At 28.9% G+C, this 20,484-nt stretch overlaps 1 protein-coding gene across 4 annotated transcripts in view; it reads right to left on the minus strand.

Annotated features, from left to right (window-relative positions):
• Positions 1 to 872: 872 nt before the first annotated feature.
• smg (sterile alpha motif domain containing protein 4 smaug) overlaps positions 873 to 20,484 on the minus strand; it is a 77,280-nt gene continuing 57,668 nt past the window's right edge. For 3 of the 4 annotated variants that reach the window (XM_016055532.4, XM_043050979.3, XM_016055530.5), the window contains 8 exons: positions 20,255 to 20,341; positions 18,250 to 18,499; positions 14,627 to 14,712; positions 13,015 to 13,121; positions 11,038 to 11,239; positions 8,690 to 8,783; positions 6,776 to 6,859; positions 873 to 1,681 (listed from right to left, as the gene is read on the minus strand). In XM_016055532.4, the coding sequence (XP_015911018.1) occupies positions 1,659 to 1,681; positions 6,776 to 6,859; positions 8,690 to 8,783; positions 11,038 to 11,239; positions 13,015 to 13,121; positions 14,627 to 14,712; positions 18,250 to 18,499; positions 20,255 to 20,341 (933 nt within the window). In that variant the 3' untranslated portion in view covers positions 873 to 1,658. The remainder of the gene's footprint in view (positions 1,682 to 6,775; positions 6,860 to 8,689; positions 8,784 to 11,037; positions 11,240 to 13,014; positions 13,122 to 14,626; positions 14,713 to 18,249; positions 18,500 to 20,254; positions 20,342 to 20,484) is intronic. The other variant, XM_016055531.4, reaches the window with a different exon arrangement.

Raw genomic sequence — 20,484 nt, forward strand, 5'->3', positions numbered from 1 at the left:
ATCTCAGTTATGTAAAAACTTATGTACACATCCATCTAAATGAAATGTATGCTCATTATTTACATACTTTTAAAAGCTGTCTAATAATTTCCTCTATAATGATATGCATAAATTTCTTTAATACAGAAAGTAATATCTTTCACAAAATATTACTAATTATTGTGGGTTTTTAAAAATTTCACAGCTGCATACTTAGATTTTAACTCAAGAAAAACATTTCAAATCAAATCAAAGGATTTGCAGAAAAAAAAAAAAAAAAAAAAAAAAAAAAAAAAAAAAAAAAAAAAAAAAAAAATTCATTTTTAATTTTGTATTAGTCTAAGGAAAAAAGCACAGTAAAAAGTTTAAAAAATTTATTGAAATTGCCTTTAATGTAACCATATAAGAAATAATTCCTAAACTAATATGTTAATCAACACTCGATACACATCTTAAAAAGCATTTTAAAATCAATAATTTAATACGGGATTCTTCTAACTGAACTTTTTGCATCTTAAAAGAGATAGTTTTTCTCGATAAGTCTTAAGATACAATTTTTTAAAATTTTTTATGGAATTAGGGTAGGAATAAATATTGGAATTTATTAAATACAAGGTTAACATGATTTTTTAAGCTCAAAGAGACAGAATAAATAAATTTTAAAAAAAAAAAAAAAAAAAAAAAAAAAAAAAAAACAATTTTCTCCAAAATTCAAATGCATGATTAAAAAAACTCTGATTTAAATAAATTGCAATTTTTCAGACAAAAAAAATAAATAGAATTAAAAGAATAGAAAATTGCCTAACAGGATGGCTATATTTTACATGGAAATGCCATCAAAAGTTTGGAAAATGCATAGCTGCCAACATGTATAAGAAATTCTATTTCAATAGAGATTTTTTTAGGAAACATACCTAATTTTAGGGAATTTTCTAAAATGTACAAAAAAATGGAGAATTTTAATTAAACCAGGAGAAACTTATAAAATCCAGTTGAGTTGGCCGCTATGGAGTATGTATGCAAACATCTTTCCAACCCTTGAACCAAATTATATGCCTATTTCAAAATTTAAAAAATCAAAACATTAATTGTTGAACTGTTTTTCGCAAATTAAAACCAAAGGTATGCAAGAAATCCAAACTCACAATTCATAGAAGGGGGGGGGGGAGAGATCTTAAAGCATATTTAACAAAATATTTGTAAACTTAACAGCACAATTTTAAGATAACGGCCAGCCAGTAATATTAGGCGTAAAGACTGAAACAACCAGAATGTAAGAAAATATATATATATATCTATATATGAAATATTTATGCACAGCATTACATTTTGAGTTTAAGGCACAACAAAGTTTTGGTCCACTTTGCTTTTTAAACTAAAAATTTAAATTGCTTCTTTTTCCTAAACAGGTAAGTTATATACTTTAAAGCGAAGGGAAGACGTTTAAAAAATATACAATCCAGTCAAGCTGTCGTCTTGGAAGTAAAAATAAAAAATTCCCAGCAGAGGATGGTTCTCCGATAATCAGAAAAATACAAATGTCTATTTTTTTTCTTCTTCTTTACAATACAGATGAAAACAACCATATAACAATATACACATTCATTCAGAAGTCAAAGCAACTGAAGTCATTGGCACACACAGCAAATATATATATATATATTTAGTAGATCCTTTCTTTAAAACAAAGGCACAGCTCCATCTAGAATGTGAAAAAGAAACTATAGTTTAGCTATATGCAGTAAAATACTCAGCATCAGTGAGCTTTTCGGTTTGGACACAAAGCTCAAAAATAGACACAGCAAAATGCAGTTATTCCACACTGATTTTGAAATGGGTTTAATTTTCTTCCATTTTATTATGGCGTGGGAATGAGCGTTTAACTATTTGAGATATTAGTCTTCTATCCCAGTCAGGGTTCCATTTTTAAGAAACAATATAATTGGATAAAATATCAAAATTTACATGCATTTAACATATGTTTCGATTTTAATAACAAATTATCTATTTTGTTACTTCAAAATATCAGTAATGTATTTTGAACATAACAAAATCTATTGTAGAACAATATTTTACATAAAACTAAGACTCACCAAGCTTCATTTTCTTTAAAATATATCTATAAAATGTGAAGCGTGATTTTTAAAATTTTTGATTTTAAAAATAGTGAAAAGTACGCATTTATATGAACTTAGATATACTATATGCAAATCAAAATTATAAGAAAGGTGAAGTCTCAAAGATTATGTAAATCACATATCACAATGTGTGATTTGTAAATTGAAATTGAATTGCGGTGTATGCTTCTTAAATCTGAACAATGTGAATAGCAAATGATACAAAACGCACGAACTAACAAGACGTGAATCACAGTGTGTGATACATAAATCACTTCAATATGAATTCTGTTGCATGATTAGCTAATAGTTTTCATATGAATTGTAAACAACATTATGAGGAAAACTGCAATTTGTGATTCAAAAGGTGCTTAATATAGAACAGCTATGTGTGATTCTTAAATCATTTTGATGAGAATTGCGAGTGGTAATTCTTAAATCTCTCTTTTGTGAATCGCAATGCCTGATTTGTAAACTACTAGAAGGAGAATTGTGAGGCATGATTCTGAAATTACTTAAATATGTATTACGTTACATGATTAAAAAATAACTATAATTGAAATCATGATGTGTGAATACCGTGAATATGAATCCCGATGAGTAATTTGCAAATCACTTTAAAGTAATATTAGATAGGGGATTCATTAATCACTTTCATTCAAATCACAATTCGTAGAACAATTTATATGAATACAGATCCGTGAATCAAGAATCAGTTTAATGTGAATCACAATGCTTATTCATAATCAATGAAACCTGTAGAACTAAATAGGTAAATTAAAAGAACAAATAGGATAACAATATTAACATGTCATAATAATAAAATTAACACATTGAACATATTTCTAAATTGATTAAACACTATAGATCATTCGAAAACTATGACAACAAAACCTTACATTTGCTAGAAATTTCAGCCTCCAAACATCAGAGAGATGAACAATAATCTGGTGTAAAAAATTTAGGAGAGAAAAGTTTTGCATCTTCTTTAACCCCTTTTGACTTCAAGCATTAAAAATTGCATCTATCAGAATTTCTATAATTTTCCTTTGAATTTATTATTTTTTTACTGCTTTTTTGTAAGAAAGATTAGTATTGATTTAATTCCTAAAAAATCAAATACTTTTCAAGTACCCTATGGTAGAATTCAAAGACTTTTCGGGGCCCTGATTTTTTTCCAACAAAATTCAAGGACTTTCAAGTACCGTGGGAACCCTGCCAGTGCATTTCACATGGTTCGTCTTTCGTTTCTCGGTAGTTATTATTGAGAATTTTCCGAAGATTTTTAAATTCCTCTTTTTAAAAATCAGAACATGCAAAGTTTGAATAGTGAATTTCAGTGTATTTCTTGCACACTTGATTCACAATGATTCCAAGTGACCTTGTTTAAAACGTTTTTGACAGTTATTGTTAACAATTGTGATTATCCCATTAAATTTTCAATTGCCCATCCTATATTCTTAACACGCTCAAATCATGCAGATTCTCTATGTAGTCTTGTTGATCTTTTTCACAACAAGAGTATTCTACATTTGTTATTTCTTACACTGGTTTTAAGATTCAGATTTTTTTCCTTTTAAAACACTAATAAACTTTAAAACACATTATTATTAATAAAATATATTTTTGAAGACTATATTATCATATAACAGGAAGGAGAAATTTAATGCACAAGTTTAAAAAAAGACCGAAGATTTAAGTCACAATGCTGAACGACGGAAAACTCTGTGAAAATGCAAAAACCTTTGGCAAAATGCAGAAGAGTCTGCAGCAATGCATAACTGACTAAAAGAGAAAATTTTACACAACTATAAAAATATGGTAATACAGCAAGAGGCTAAACAAATCTAAACCCCCACTTCTGCAATTTTTAGAATTCCAATCAACAGCCTTTTGTTGATCACAATTTATTATTTGTGACAACTAATTATTGAAATAAGCATTCATTCGTAGTCTCCTATTTTAATATTAAATATGTGTATTTGTCCATAATTCCATCTGCTATTTTGAATTGTCATTATGACAGACTTTTATTGTCAGTAAATAACACTCTAATAAGCAACTTACAAATAAGGACATATTTTGGAATAGTATGAGGATACCAGATTACTTTTTAAAAGAATAATAAAATATAATTACGACTTACTTTTACTTACAGATAGAAAACTGAATAAAGAAATCAAAATTTTTTTTTATAGTATTAAGAGGCCTTACGTTCATGTTGCTCACCAACCCGTGGTTCTTTCTCTTAAATGTCGATAAAAACTATATTTATCATAATTTTATGAAAGCACATTTTGTTAACATGAGAGCGAAATTAATGGAAAAGTAATCAATTGTAGCTATTAATACAGAACGTGTGAAGAGAAGTAAAATGAATACAATGTTTATCATTCATACAACAGCCTTCGGATACAAATGTTAAATCTGGCAATCTGTTTTTATTATAACATTTATTCATTTTACATCAAATAAAGTGCAAGCTTGTGAAAACTCAGGAAAGATAAATTTCATTCCTACAGATTGCAAAGCAGTAAGCAAGATATTTTTACTTACTAATATTTGAGTTGAGTGTTAAATTCATTTATTTAATTGTATTCCTCCAACATTTTTCTATATATCTTTAGTCTTTGCATAACAAAACAAAGTGTAACACAATACCAAAAATTAAGGTTTTTTAAATATAGATTGTTGCTTAGAAAAGAAAAAAAAAAGTATCAATTTGATAATATTTCCCAAATGGATGTTCCCTTAAAAATTTTGAGCTCAAGGTAACTTTAATCAAATAATTTTAAAGTAGGAGTTCCATAATCTTGAAAATGCAGTGAATATGTCACTTGACAATTTTAAAGTCATGTATGAAAAAGATAAATCAATAATTATCTCCTGCCAACAAAACTTGCTGAAAATAAATAAGTGAAATCATAATAAAATTTGATATAGTAAAACTATTGATGGAATTTCTTTTTCATAAAGTTACAGAAAGTGTAAAACAATGAATATTTTAGGCAAGACTCTCTAAAGCAATTAATGGATGGTCCCTAAACTCAGACTTTAAGATTCTGCAAATTTACTAGCATTATTGAAATAAAAATTAGGATCAAAAATTAAAATCCTTTGATTTCTTTGTTTCAACTTGATTATTTTAAAATTCATATTTATTTCAGACTTGGAAAAAATGAACTTTCTATCAACTGCCAACAAAAAATCTAAATTAAAATTACTGCAAAGCATTTGATTAACTTTAGCAGCTAGTTTCAAACTTTTCGTCACAAACTCGTTTTGATGAAATTATATGAAAATTATTTAATTTTTATAAAATTGATTTATACCATAGGTATGAGTTTAGTTAACAACCAAACAAGCTGAAAATAGAAATTCAAAATTGCCAACTGAAACACTTTATGAATAATTTTAATACCTGAAGTTTGAGGAAACATTTTTCTGCAGAACGTTGTCAGTGTTTCAATTAAATAATGATATACTTTATTTAAATTGTGCAATTATGAATCTGAATGTGCGCTTTTTTTCTATTTAATGGAAAAAAGCAGGGGGGGGGGGAAAATCCTCCTTTAAAGTTGAATGTAATGATGTAATTGCAAGAAAAGTGTAGAAAAAGATTTCTAATATCAATTCACTGCCATATTGATATGCAGGCTAGGATAAGGAAGTATTGACAACTTTTTCTCTTCTTTAGTAATGGTAAGATTTTTTGCATGAATGGTGTTAGTGTATGTTATACATATATATATATATATATATATATATATATATATATATATATATATATATATATATATATATATATATATATATATATATAGTTCGTTGACCAGTAGTTGGCACTTGGCTCTACCTCCTTGGACGCTGAGTTCATTTCAGCGAGGGAAAGGAGAAACATATCTGCCCTTTGAATTGAGACAACCCTTAATATGCGCCAAACACAAACAGTGAAATCTTTTTCAATCACTTACTTCACTTTATTATCTGCTATTATAGCTTTCGTTTCTCTCGCTAATTAAATACATCTTAAATTTAAAAACTTCTGTTCCCAGCAAAATATCTCAAAAAGGACAAACTATTCACTCAAAAGAGAGAAATATTATCAAATTTATGAAATATTTAATGTTAAAAAAATATGCACATAAAGATTGCGAAATAAATATTTATGTCATGCAATCGCCAAATAGCAACCTTGTTCATATCCTTCTCTCAAAAATAGCGGAATAGTATTGTTGGATATCATGTGATGAAGGCGGAGCCAATTGTCAACTTCTGGTTACCAACTATACATATCTGTTTATAATCATATTATATTCTGGGCACAATTGAAACTCAAGAATGTCAAGACAAAAAGTTAAAATTTTTATCTACTGCATTTTTTATATCTTATAAGTATTTGATTCCATACCTACTTAAAGTATTAAAATCTTATGTAGAATAAATATATGACAACAAATATTGCATGTTTTAAGAAAACACTGCAGTATCCACTAAATTTTCAATACATATATGTATAACATAAATATAGAAGTAAACGAAATTATTTTATATGAACATTCCATTCTGTTACTAAATTAAATGGAAAAATAGATTTGAAAATAAAATTAAAACTCAGTGTTTGATATAATCTGGTATAGTTGAAAAATGTTATTTACAGCAGGAGAAAAAAAACTCACCAAAACCACCAAGAGCATGCTCGGTCACACTGAGGCACAGAGATTCCAGCCTAATATTTAATTCAGGATCATTTGCATCCACTCCTGCAAATATTAACATATTTCTATAAAAGGAATACTCTATTCAACATAAAAGAATTGAACTTGATTTGTATGAAATTAACTTGAAACAAAACATAGGAATTACAAAGAGTTATAAATTAAGAATGTTGATTGTTTTTGAGCCACGATGGCTCAGCAGTTAGGGTCCTGAACTCTCATCTTGAAAAACTAGGGTTCTAACTTGTAGTGTATCTACCACTATAAAAATACAATTCTAATTCCTTAGTGCAGTGTTTTCCAAACTTATGACTTTTGTGTACCCTTTCTAATTTTTCATGACGCTGTGTACAACTAATAAAAAAAAAAAGTATTTTTTACTGTAAAAAAATTGCACAAAAGTTAAAAATCACAACTGGATCTTGACACCAGTAATTATTAACTGTTAACTCTGCAAAAAATAGCAATAGAAAAATATGTAATCATAAATATTTTCATGGCTAGCTTTGTTTTTAAATAAAGATTTTTGAAAATTTTTCAAGCTATTTTGTATAAGAACGTGTACCCCCGTTAAACTGCTCCCGTACCCCTGGGGATACGCGTACCACACTTTGCCGGGGTCTGTTTAGGTTTTTCTAAAAGTACTTATTTTGTGAAAATTTTGACATAATTTGTCATAAATTTTGACATAACTTGTTAAAAATTATATTAAAAAATCAATACAAAAACATGGTAAAAATATAGATTTATCGTTTCTTAAGAGATACAAAAATAAAATTTTAAGAAAAAGTATTTTGTGAAACTGCTGTCTTTCCCGAAGTGGAATTTGTGAAACAACCGTTTTACCTAAAATTGAATTTGTGAAGGTACCGCTAAACGGTAGTAAATTCGGCCTGGACAGACCCCTGCTTTCGGAAACACTGCCCTAGTATATAAGACATGTTAACTAGATTCTACGTTGGGGTCCCTTTTCATAGATTAATGTTGACATTGTCTATAACTACTATCCCCACAATACCATTCAGCTTCATATCGATGAGTTGAGCATATAGCTGACTATATTACCACTATTATACTTTTGTTCACAAAATTTTAGAGACTACTAGCAAAAACAGGTTATCGTGGAAATACAATTTCATTTTACAGTGGTAGTAAAAAACTAAACCCCACTCTACTTAAATTTTACCCTTAAGATAAAATATGTTATTGAATATATAGAAAGACTAGAAGACAAAATCTTTCTAGCTAGTAAAAACTGCTTCATTTGTTTCAGTCAGAATTGATCTTATGGTGTTTTTAATATGTTTGCAAAAAAACAGATTTAAAAATGTTGTTTAAACCCTTGCAGTATGCTGAAATTCGAAACAAGCCGTGCCTAACTTATGCACAGGCATGCTTGCGAAAAGAGTCCAAGACAAGAGAGAGAGGGGAGACAAGATATAAAATACATATTCATATAAAGAAGAGAGCACATTCAGAGGTTCTTGTTTAGTCAGAGATTAAGTAAGGCTTGCGATATGTAGACTACGAGCCAGACTCATGAGATTTATGGTTGACATGAAATTAAACAACAAGCCTGACTGGTGAAAATAGTGCAAGGGGTTAACAAGTTTATGAATTGAAAAACCAGTACATTTTAATATTAATGAGAAAACTTTTTATACTACTTAAAAGTTAAACACAAGTCTTTATACCTATTCTTAAAATACTTGAAAATTATTGCACATCACTGTTTCTTAGCACAAATGCATTTGGCATGATGAACTTAAATTCTAGACTAATGTTTTTAAAGAGTAAACTAACTTACACCTAAAAATTTATTGAAAAATAATAAATTTGGTATACTGAAATCTTAAACAAAAAGTAAGTTCTTACCATCCACATTTTTACCAAACATAGACATTGGCAAGGGGTTTGGTCGAACTGGAGCAGAATTTGTCCGTTGTATTTGAACATGTGGCTTCATATGCTGCAATAGAACCAAACATTTAAAAGAAGCACTTTAAATAACTAGCAAAAATAACTTCAGCACAAGAAACAAGGTCCCCCCCCCACAAAAAAAAGACACTTCTAGATTTTTTAAAAAGTATCTACATACTATTGAGTAATATTTTTGTTAACGGTAAATTTTCATCAGAAATTACATTTTTTAAAAAAAAATTCTTTAAGCAAATCTACCAGGCATAAGACAACAATAAGAAAAATAAAATACTAAAAACAGGCATAGCTGCCAACATGGATAGAAAATAAAATCCAGTAGATTTTATAAAATACTATAAATTTCATGATAACAGTAGCATAATATACTAAATATTTTACATTAAGGTTATGATTGACATTAAATGTAACTGATAATTTTGAATACTAACAGACAAGTATTTTATTATTGATAGTAGAAAGATTTTTTCTATTACAGGATGCATAGCCAAACATTTTAACTAAAAAGAAGCACCTTTTAAGTACTTCTTAAGCAATCAAAAATATTTTTAAGTACTACATACATTAACAAAATAATTTTCAAAGACTTTACATGATCATTATAAAATGACTAGTTTCTGAAGAAAGAACTCTTTTCTTGATTATATTAGCTATTATAAAATGATCAAAAGAATTTTTAGTGCAATATCAAAGTTTGGAAAATGAAGCCTGAAATTGAGAATATCTTGTAAAATGCAGCAGAGTTGCACACGAGAGTGCAATACTCTCACCAAACCCAATAAATGCACATGTGGACACGTAAGTATTCCATCATATATGTAAAATCATCGGTGCTTTCATATGCTAATGACCGACGGTACACCGAAATAGATTGTGGCGAATAAATTGTGAAAACGTTGAATAGAACAATTTGAAAAGAGCGCTTTTACGTAGTACATGGAGAAAATACATTCCCTTTTTGAAAATCTCATTTTCGAACAGAGAAAATGAAGCACTTTTTAAAAACACAAAATGAAAGAAAGCAGTTTTAAAAAACGAAAATTAGCACCTTTTAAAAATGCTATGCACCAGGAATTAGTTTAAAAAAGGGTGTTCCGAAGAAAAAAAGTTAATTAAAATAAAAATAATAAAAAAAAGGACAAAACTGATTATACCAAATGAGGATCCCTTCATTATGCATAAGTAATATTTAAATATTTCAAGCAAGCAAAAATTTATGCAAAAATTCTATTTTTATAGGGATTTTTAAAAGTAGACCAGGAGAAATTGACAAAATCCAGTAGAGTTGGCAGCTATGATCATGTGAATAAAAATTAAATAATGATTTGGAAAGCAGCAAAAAAGACTTGTGCTGTTACAAGCAAGTTGAAAGTTATCAAACTTTATAATTTTGTGTCTTAAACTTATAATTGAATTAATGTACGAATAGATCAACAGAAGAAAAATTTTAAAATAATCATTTGTTATAATGAAGCATAATTTAAAAAAATTCTACATAATAAATTTCGACATATATATGAAAGTGATACAAAAACTGATAATCTCAATTTATTCTAATTTATAATTATATAAAGTTTTAAACCATCCAAGACATCATTTAGTATTCAGAAATTTATTTAACAATAATTCTAGCACGACATTCAAATATTCTCTTCATTTTTACTGTATGATTTATTTTTAACAATTTTTGACTTGATTTTTGTAACATACCTGCCAACATAGGAGAAATAAAATAAAGGAGATTTTACTAGCGAAATTTTTTAGGCTACACGTAAAGTTTTGATACATCAGGTATAATCATGTAAGTCAAAAAGAGAAATTCAAAATTGGAAATAATATATGCATATAAACCTTAATCATAAGAAAATTTCTTAAACCATTATTTATAATTACTTTATTACTATTAACATGTAACATCAGTATTGACACTAGCACCATCTGTTGAGAAATAAGCCATCAGCAGAAATACCAATAGCCAATTTTGTAAAAAAATTTCTTGAACGAATACACAGAAATTTGAGAATATAAGGGTAAATAGAAAATACAGAAGTCTTTGTTAAAAAACAGGAGACTTAGCTGGTATGTTGTAACAATCGGCATAAAATTTTATAAATATTTCCAGTTAAGCCATTTTTTTTATTCACAACTTTCAATGACGCCACAAACTCAAATTAGTTTATTTTCTCCAGACTCCTTGGACATTCCTCGATTTTAGCAGATTGATAAAACTTTTCCCTGTTCTTTGGTCAGCCTGTTTATAAGGTAAAGTAAATATGGTAGCTTACATCTTGTAGACTAGGCCTTTTTATGACCGCAGTAGATATAGGTACACTCCTTTGGGATGAGTATTGGCCATTCTGCCTGGAAAGTGGCATGCGTTGAGGTTGTTGAAATTGAACAGGCACACGCCTTCTTAATGAGACTGAACCACCCACAACAGATTCTGCAGATTCATTAGGTCCACCATTATGATAGTTGTTCCACTTGCTATAAAAAACACACACACAATAACAAAATTAGTGAATAAGTTATTTATGTCCAAAACACATCAACATATACAGTCAAGCCCACTAAGACTTAGAAACTAAAAGAACTTGCAGAGAATGAACAGCCATCTGTTACAAACATCTAAAAATTTATTTATTTTTTTTTTTTTGATGTCAAGAAGAGAAGAGTGTGTTCAAATGAAGGTTTTACATAAATATATGTATTCTTCTTTTACATAATAAATATTTCGACATAAAGTACATAATTTAAATATTTTGTACTTGAAAATCAATGAATTAATAACCAGTTTCTGACAAGGAACTAATCTTGATTAGATTAGCCATTATAAAATGATTCAAGAGATTTTTGTGTTTGATATCAAAGGGTGGAAGATGAAGTCGGAAATTGAGAATATCTTGCAAAATGCAGCAGAATTGCACTTAAGAGTGCCATAATCTAACCGAACCCAGCTAAGTATATGGACATGCGGACTCGCGAGTATTTCATCAAACATGTGAAATGGTTAGCTCTTTCATACGCTATTGATTGACAGTACGCCGAAACAGATTGTGGTTGAATGAATTGTGAAAATGCTGAATACAACAATATGAAAAGCACGCTTTTGCACAATAAGTGGCGAAGAAAAAAAATCTCATTTTTGAAAAGGGAAAATTAAGCACATTTTAAAAACCACAAAAAAAGCACCCTTAAGGGTTTTTAAAAGTGAAAATAAGCACCTTTAAGCACTTTTTAAAAAAGCTACTCATCCAGTATTAGTTTACCCTGTAACTGTCGTTCACAGTGAATAGTTTCATGAGAAACAATCAATAGGGTTTACTGAAATAGGACTTTAGAAATTAGAAGTGGGGGACAGAGAGTTATCCCTTTAAAAAGTTGATCTCTAAAGCAATGCACCACAAGTGTACACATTTAAATGTAGCACAATGTATATACATAAAAAAAATCACTTGCAATTACTTTTAATCTAACAATCAGATCCTCGTGTACTAGGATTCAATTTTAATGGTTCAAAGTAATGTAATCTCTAACAGTGCAGATGATAATTTAAGTGGCAAAATCATTCTTCCTATGAATAAACATACCATACACGGATTTTGATTCCTTAATCATAAAATATTAGGGGTAGCGACAATCTGAAATAGGGTCCCAGTAGTTTGGTTGGGAGGGAGGTCTGCATTTCGGATCCATTGATATTTTATTTTTTGCGTATTTTGGTATTCGAGGAATTTTTTAGAGACTCGAAAATTTCCTGCGCACAATTATTAAATTCGTTTATCCAAAGATAATTTAATGCAAAAATTTTTCGCCGATTATTTATTTTAATAAAATAATGTACTGTTCGACGACAGTCATAAAAAATATCCATTGCAAAGAGTCGTGATGACTCAGAGGATAGCGAGTTTGTCTTCCAATTAGAAGAACTGGGTTCGAATTCCGTCAATGGCAGGTCGATACGAATTCCGCACCCGGCTCATACCGACCACAGTGTTGGCGTGAATTATCCTGAGTGGTAGACGGATCATGTGTTAGTCCTTCTGCCATCAGGCTAACAATGGGAGGTTATCGTGATCTTCCAGTAGTTCCCTTGTCTTCTGGATTGGGTTCAATATGACAAGGCTATGGAGTTGAACATTAGTAGTCGTAAACCCAAAAACTGGGATGGCTGATCAATGACTGTTTTAAGGAAAGAAAATAGTTTCTGAAAAATAGAATTTTATATCTATGATTCCTCAGAAACAAAGAACAATGCTTACTTTCTGTGCTTGTTGTCCAAAGAGCGTCGTGGAGGAAGGGGATTACATGCTTTTTGTATCTGTTGCTTCCAAGCAAATAATCTCCGTTTCTGTACAGGAGTAAATGCCTGAAAAATATATTCACAATTAAGACCACAAACCCAAAGAATAAAAGATTTTTTTAATAATAAAAGATTTCTTAAAATAAATATGTTTTCATTGTAAATGCTAGCTCATACTCAAAATTGTTGTGGTAAAGAAATTTCTATAATAAATTAATCATTTTCACACTTCTAACATTCTATATTGCTAAGATTTAAAAATGCTGAATTTAAAATATTTTTAAAATTTGCAAATGCTTATCATTTATATTACTTATTTTATCCATAAATCTTTATACAAAGAGAAACTTTCAAGACAAACTAACACTGTCTAAAGAATGATTTATTTCAAAATGTGACATCTGTCTGTTAAAATGGGGAGAAAAAAAAAAGAAGTTTATTTATTGGTAATTACTTTTTATAGTCTTATACAAAGATTCTGCTTATGCGCCAAAAGTTTTAAAGAGGGCACAAAAAAAGGTTTAAGTGTCCTCTCGCATGCATAATTTTTCAGAGAGAAAAATTTTCAAATAACGCACCAGCAGATTTACTTATGTCTGCAATATTAAAACAAACTATGAAATATTAACAAAACAAAAAATAAACAAAAAAAATAGCTTACTGATTTTAATTGATCCACACGTTTGATTAAAATCTTTAAATAGCTCTAGGTAAAAACTTTTGATTTCAAATTTAACTCTTTCACTTCATTGAAATTTTTTGTTTTGTTTATCTATATTTTCATAAATGGAAAGATTAATAGGAATCATTAAAGATAAAGAGGTAGAGAGTTCGTCCACTCAATATCAAATTAATTTTTTCAGTCTTAGAAACTACCTTCTCCCTCCGTTAAATAGTTTTTTTTTTTTTTAAATGTTTGAAACATTTTTTAAAAGTTTAAGCGAATTATATCTTAAATAGGGACCCATTTTTAGCATTAAAAAAATGGTAATCCAGGTTGCGTAGTTTTCAAAAGTCAAGCAGAATCCCCGTAAATGGAATGGGAATATTTTTAAAACTTTAATGGGACTACAAAAAAAAAGGTTATTTACTTTGGTATTAAATTTCATCCATGAAAAGGCATATATGTCTTGAAATCTAATTGGTAATTTGCACTAACAAGAAAAATTCTGTTCTTTATTTTTATTCATAGGAAATTTGAAATTTTGAATATTGCATACGAGAAAAAAAAAATCTATTTTATTCAAAATGACTTAAAACGTAAGTATATGACTTAAAACGCAAGTATAAAAATTACCAAAACTCCTTTTTGGTGTTTGAGTGGCATAAAATACATATTAAAGACTAATTTCCATTATTTAATTATTAAGTAAAAACAAATTTACCTACACAAAGTGTCATTTCAAATTACACAATTTAAAAAATTAAAAATTTATTATTAAAATAAATTTTAAAAAGAATGTTAAGACTTTTCTTTCTTAAACAAAGAACAAATTGATTTATACCAAATCAATATTGTTTAAGAATAGTTCAAAAAAATTTTCAAATCTTAAAAAAAAGTTCAAGATTACCTCATGGCTAAGGCACTTGTCAACAACCATCACAAAGAAATTCAAATTCTCATCCTGATTAGGCGAAATCAACAGAGTTGCACAAACTGTAATGTAAATGAATTTTTCACTTCCTGTTTTCCATTAAATGACTAAAATATAAAACTTTTGACATAATATTGATAATAAAGCTATCAAATTTTAAGGTGGAATTGTGAATCAATTATTTGCTATTTTTCTTTCAATATCACACAGAACAATATATATCATAAAGTAAAATAAAAATTCTATCAGTAAACTGTGATTGGAATTTTCCTTACTAGTGAATCAGTTATATTGATATTAGATTCCAAAATCGCGTAAATACCAATCACGATGTATAATTTTTAGATCATGTAAAGTCAAATTGCAAAGCATGCTTTTTTAACTACGCATAAAAAATAAAATTGAAGTTTGATAAAACAACTGTGTGCATACGAATTGTGCGTGATATTGGGATTTTAAACTTACATGAGTAGGAATTTGCTGCGATATTGGGTTTCAAAATGCGTAAAAATACAAACATTGATATTAGATTTTTCAATCCTGCGAATAAGTATCGCGATGGAGTATTTTTTTAAACCGTGTTAATACGAATCAGGATAATAACTTTGAAATCAGGAAAAGATGAAACTCGATGCTTCGTATTAAAATCGAGTGAATAAGAATCAAGATATTAGCAGACTCCGGTACAGTTACAACTATTCAAAATTGCGAAAATCCGACATACTAAAAGAATCAAATTGGTGGAAGAATCACATGCATGTAAATGTGCCGTTAATGTAATTTAGCAACAGGTTAAAAATATTGGTGTATTTCAAGTTTTTGACTCTCAGAAAAAACCACATCTGTTTCTAGCAATTATTCCCAGAAGAACGATAAGGAAAATAAGGAAAATCCGACATACTAAAAGAATCAAATTGGTGGAAGAATCACATGCATGTAAATGTGCCGTTAATGTAATTTAGCAAAAGGTTAAAAATATTGGTGTATTTCAAGTTTTTGATTCGCAGAAAAAACCACATCTGTTTCTAGCAATTATTCCCAGAAGAATGATAAGGAAAATAAGGAATTCGAAGCCAAACCCGTAATACAATCACCCCTACATAATGTTATGGGGGCCGTTCAAAAAGTACGTACACAAAAATGATATGGAATTTTTGATGTTAAAGAAATAAAATCTTGCACACATATATATATATAAAAAAAAAAACTTAAATTGTTTAAAATTGGTAATCAGTATGATGTGAGTAGTAAATGAACTTAGCAATCATGAAATTGTTCAGAACTGATAACTGACAGACAATGATGAAATGTATTAATAGTAGTACTATGACTCACACGGATACAGAAATCAACTTAGTGATTTTAAAAACAAAATAGTTGATATCACCCTATTGTTGTGACTAATTTCAAATACAAATCATTCACAGATATGTATCGTTGAAATATCAGGGTTTCCACTCAAATCTGGAAAAAAAAAATTCCCTGTGTTTTCCCTGTACATATTATACACAATATAGTAAGAGGAAACAACAACTACTGTGCTCTTTTGTGTGAGCTATAATGGGCTTACTATATTTATTAGTTTTAATCAGGGTTGGCAAGGTTTAGGACAGAATGGATTAATCCATGGTTTAAACCCTGGTATAAACCGTCCTGTCCAAAACCCCTTTGTCGAAAACTGTCTTAAACTGTCCAAAACCCTTTTACTCAAATTATTTCACAATTTTATCTGAACAATATTTAAGAGGTAAAATAAACATAGAACTAATAACATATTGATAATTAAATATACTAGAGAATATTTGTTTTTAAAAGTATAATGTTTTATTAATATTGTTTGACTCTTCAATTTAAACAAAGGAAGATTAATCAGTAATCAAGTTCATTCAATTGGTCCTCTCATTCAATAGTACATAACTGCAGTTTGGCCTTGCCATACAGGTTAAAATATTAGGGACTAAGTGCTTGGTTCGTCATAAACACATCTATTTATCTAAAGTACTATTCAAGAATACTTTTATTTTATTCATGTTATGCTCCTCAAAACTGTTAATACATTTTTCAGTTATTTTGTATCTTCAATTTCAACTAATATATTTTAAGAAAAATTATTTTTTAATATTGCCATATTTATCCTTATGCAAAAATATTATTTATCAGTATTAAAAGCATATTTATATTTAAAGGATTGGGTATTCACTTTTGTTGTTCAATGAATTGTGGAGCTTCAAAAATGATAAACCTTTTCCTATTATGTTACAGTAAATTGTATAAAAAATATCAAATATTTATTGATACATGTAATTATTATGTGTACAATGGTTACATCTATAGAATTTTTACCTTTTACCAAAGTTCAAGGTTTTGGACACTTTAAGACAGTTTTACCCAGTTCAGGACAGTAAAACCCACGTGTCCTGTCCAAAACCCCAACCCTGGTTTTAATTGCTGGAAAATCAGCTGAACATACTTAAAATAATGCTATAGTAAATGAAACAGTTTAGTATAGCTGAAATATAACAGTTAAATATCCCATAGATATGAGTGGTTACCATTTTTTAAAACACAAAAATAAGAAACAAAATTGTGTATTTTCCCTGTTATTTTAAGTGATTTTTAAATTCCCTGTATTTTCCAGGTTTTTCCTGTTCTCCCTGTGGAGTGGCAACCCTGTATATTTTTGATGATATTGAAAATATAATTAATGGAAATTAAAAATATATAACAGTTATGACTTATACAATTTCTACTATTAGTTCACACTCTTATCTTGTTCAAATTTTTAATGGTCAATAATTTTCAATGAGAAAAATGTTTAATTATTTAATAAAAAGTAACTAAAATAAAAATTTTCTTTGTTGACCAAAATAGGAATTGACTAATTTATATTACTTGTTTTTATTGAATGTATTCATAATTCATACACGTTAACACTTTATCGATTAACTGGGGGATATCTCTGTTTAGTAAACTATCAGTAGACAACCAATCAGAGAGATCTCTGTTTGGCAATAGTTAGTTGCTGATGTTAATAAGTTTGTGAAGGCTAGCATATATTCAGATGCAATGCTAAGTAATAGACTTTAAAAGAGCATCCTGATTATGTAATAATTTTAATTTCCTACACAAGGTTCTAACTCAATTTCAGGAGGAAAAAAAATTTCCCGACTTTTTCAAGTATATCAGGAAAATTTTAACGAAAATCCATACCATATTTAATCTTTACCATGCAATTTTTCATAAGAAAACATTAATTTTTTATTAGTAATGTCTAATATCAGATTTTGTGAGCAAAAACATAATAGTATGAGAATGGAAACATGGAAAAGTTTCACTAAAAAGTGAAATTCTATAAAATAATTGCGAATAGATGTTAGAATTATTTAACCCTAATCTCAATAACTGACTATTGATGCAGACAAATCTTAAACTGGTTACTTTCCAGGTATAATACAGGAATTTCCCCATTCTCTTGTAAAAAATTGCAACTTACCCTGACGATTCCCTAATTTTTAAAGTTAAAATAAGATTCCCTGTTCTCCCTGCTACAATTCAAGATGAATTCTATCACTGCAATTTTAACAGTAAAGAAAGCTCACCTTTCCCCAAAAGGTGTGTTATTTGACCAGGTATATCTCCTTCCGCAATATGTTGCTGGCCTTCTTCACAAATGGGCGGACTAGGTGGAGCACTCGGTGGATCGGAGCCTGATGATTCAGATTCACCTCCATTAGAGCAGATAATATCACCGTTATAACTCATACTCTGAAAAGCTTTGATGGGTGTTTGCAGCATGCCTTTAACTTCGTTCAGAGCACACCGTATTGTACCTTCACCTTCTTCAAGATCCTACAACATTGAATAAACCATATAAACTAAATGAATGCACACAAGCAATTTTTACATTCTTGTTTTACGAGATGCGACAATATCAAAAGTTTTGATCTAATAATTATTGATGGAAGGACTCAAAAATATTACATGAATTGCAGACCATTAGTATGTTTCAAGGTAACCTTTCAGCATGTACTTCAGTATTTGGATGTAAAATTACTTATAACTTTGAAGTCCTCATTTAAGATTATCCTTAACTTTAATTTTGAGTCTTAATGACTTAGTTGTTCTTAAAGCCTGTCCCTTTGGCAAATTACCGGGTTCTGAGGTTATGGTGATAAAATTTGCCATATTTTGTACAAATCTCTATAAGCATTTTGTTTCAGAAATCTTAACTTCTACATGAGGAACAAGGCTTAAGTATTCCAAAAATACCAGAATTGAAGAACATTCTGAAAGGATAACCTATAATTTGTTTCTGAAACTTTTAAAGCTAAGTGTAGAAGTGCATCGCAGCAGGAGGTTACTTCAAGCATAAAATGGGAGTGAAATTCACATATTTTCAGCAGTTATTAGATCATTTTTGAAACATCAAAGTTGCATACAAAAGAATTTTTATACAGTTTATTAATGAAAGAATCTCATAAGATAAAAAAAAAGACCATCACGCCATTTGGTGCCTAGTCACAATATTACATTTATATCTCTATGTTCATAAATTTTAAAATCCACATGCGAAGCTCAAGTAAGGCAGAGATGTTCCCCTTTCAGGTGCTTTAAAGGACTTATCTATTTCCTGAATGACTCCTGACATTTTCTAATTTGCTATCGAGTTATGTACTTAATGGCCTTTTAATGTTCAGTCTAGAAACCTAAGGTTATGCCCTACCGGTTCTTGTTTGCAACAAATTTTACAGACTGAAATTTAAAACATAATTTACCCCATCTGAAACCACATTAAAAGAACAGTTTTTAATCATTCATGCAATACAATAATTAATCAGAGATTTGACAGTTCAATTACACTGATCAACCTGCATCTTTCAAAGGTGGTCAGCAGGAATCGATGAAATCTTGTTCAATAGAAATTTTTAAACATTCATACAGAAAATTTTTAAACATTCATACAGAAGTCAATTATAGTTTCAACAGTTCAATTCTACCTACTTTTAATTGCCAGCACTTGCGCAAAAAACGCAATGTGTGCATGCGTTCAACCAATATTTGTTTAACCATTTTTCGTAACTCTCTAGACACTAGAAGAGTGAATATCCGAATATGATCTGTAGTAAATGAATATATGAACTATGAGTGATAATCACAAATGAAATATCCTTACATTTAAAGATAAAATCAAAGGTAAATAGTTGCACTAGATGGCTGTGTGGAAAATAAAATATAAAAAGGCTTTTTATCATTTGTGATTTTATGAACAGTTAGAATAACCACTTCATTTATAATTCCTAATAGCAGCCACCTGCCACACAGTCATGTGCAAGGGAGGTTTCAATGTATTTCTTTAAAAAGAATACTAAAAAGTTTTTCCTCATACAAAATTTATGAAATCCAACTTATAAAATTTATAAAATCTAACTTAATCTAAATGATAACCAAATTAGTTTTTTTCACACGGGAGATTAAGAGAATGAATTGAGGAGCTTTAAAAATATTATACAATAAAAATTTTTTGTTTAAATTCTGCTTCATTGCTGCTTTTTGAACCTCTTTTGTAAAGGGGGGAAAAAAGTCAGATTTTATGACAAAATATACCTTTTCTAAACTTCTTAGGTTTGACTGTCTTTCTTTTAGCTTGTGAATACTTAGCACAATTTTATGTCTAGCTCCTTTAGTGATACTCTGAAAAACAAAGTGAAGTTTCATTTAATAATAGACAATAATTAAATAATAATTTTTTAATTACAGCTTATATCATTCAGTTCTTAATAGGTTGATTAATAACATTTACAATAATCTCCAAATTTTTTTGTAACTGCTTTAAA

The sequence above is a fragment of the Parasteatoda tepidariorum genome, chromosome 4 (genome assembly GCF_982258835.1).
Source record: "Parasteatoda tepidariorum strain Cologne lab strain chromosome 4, Ptep-v5.0, whole genome shotgun sequence".
NCBI classification, from domain to species: domain Eukaryota; kingdom Metazoa; phylum Arthropoda; class Arachnida; order Araneae; family Theridiidae; genus Parasteatoda; species Parasteatoda tepidariorum.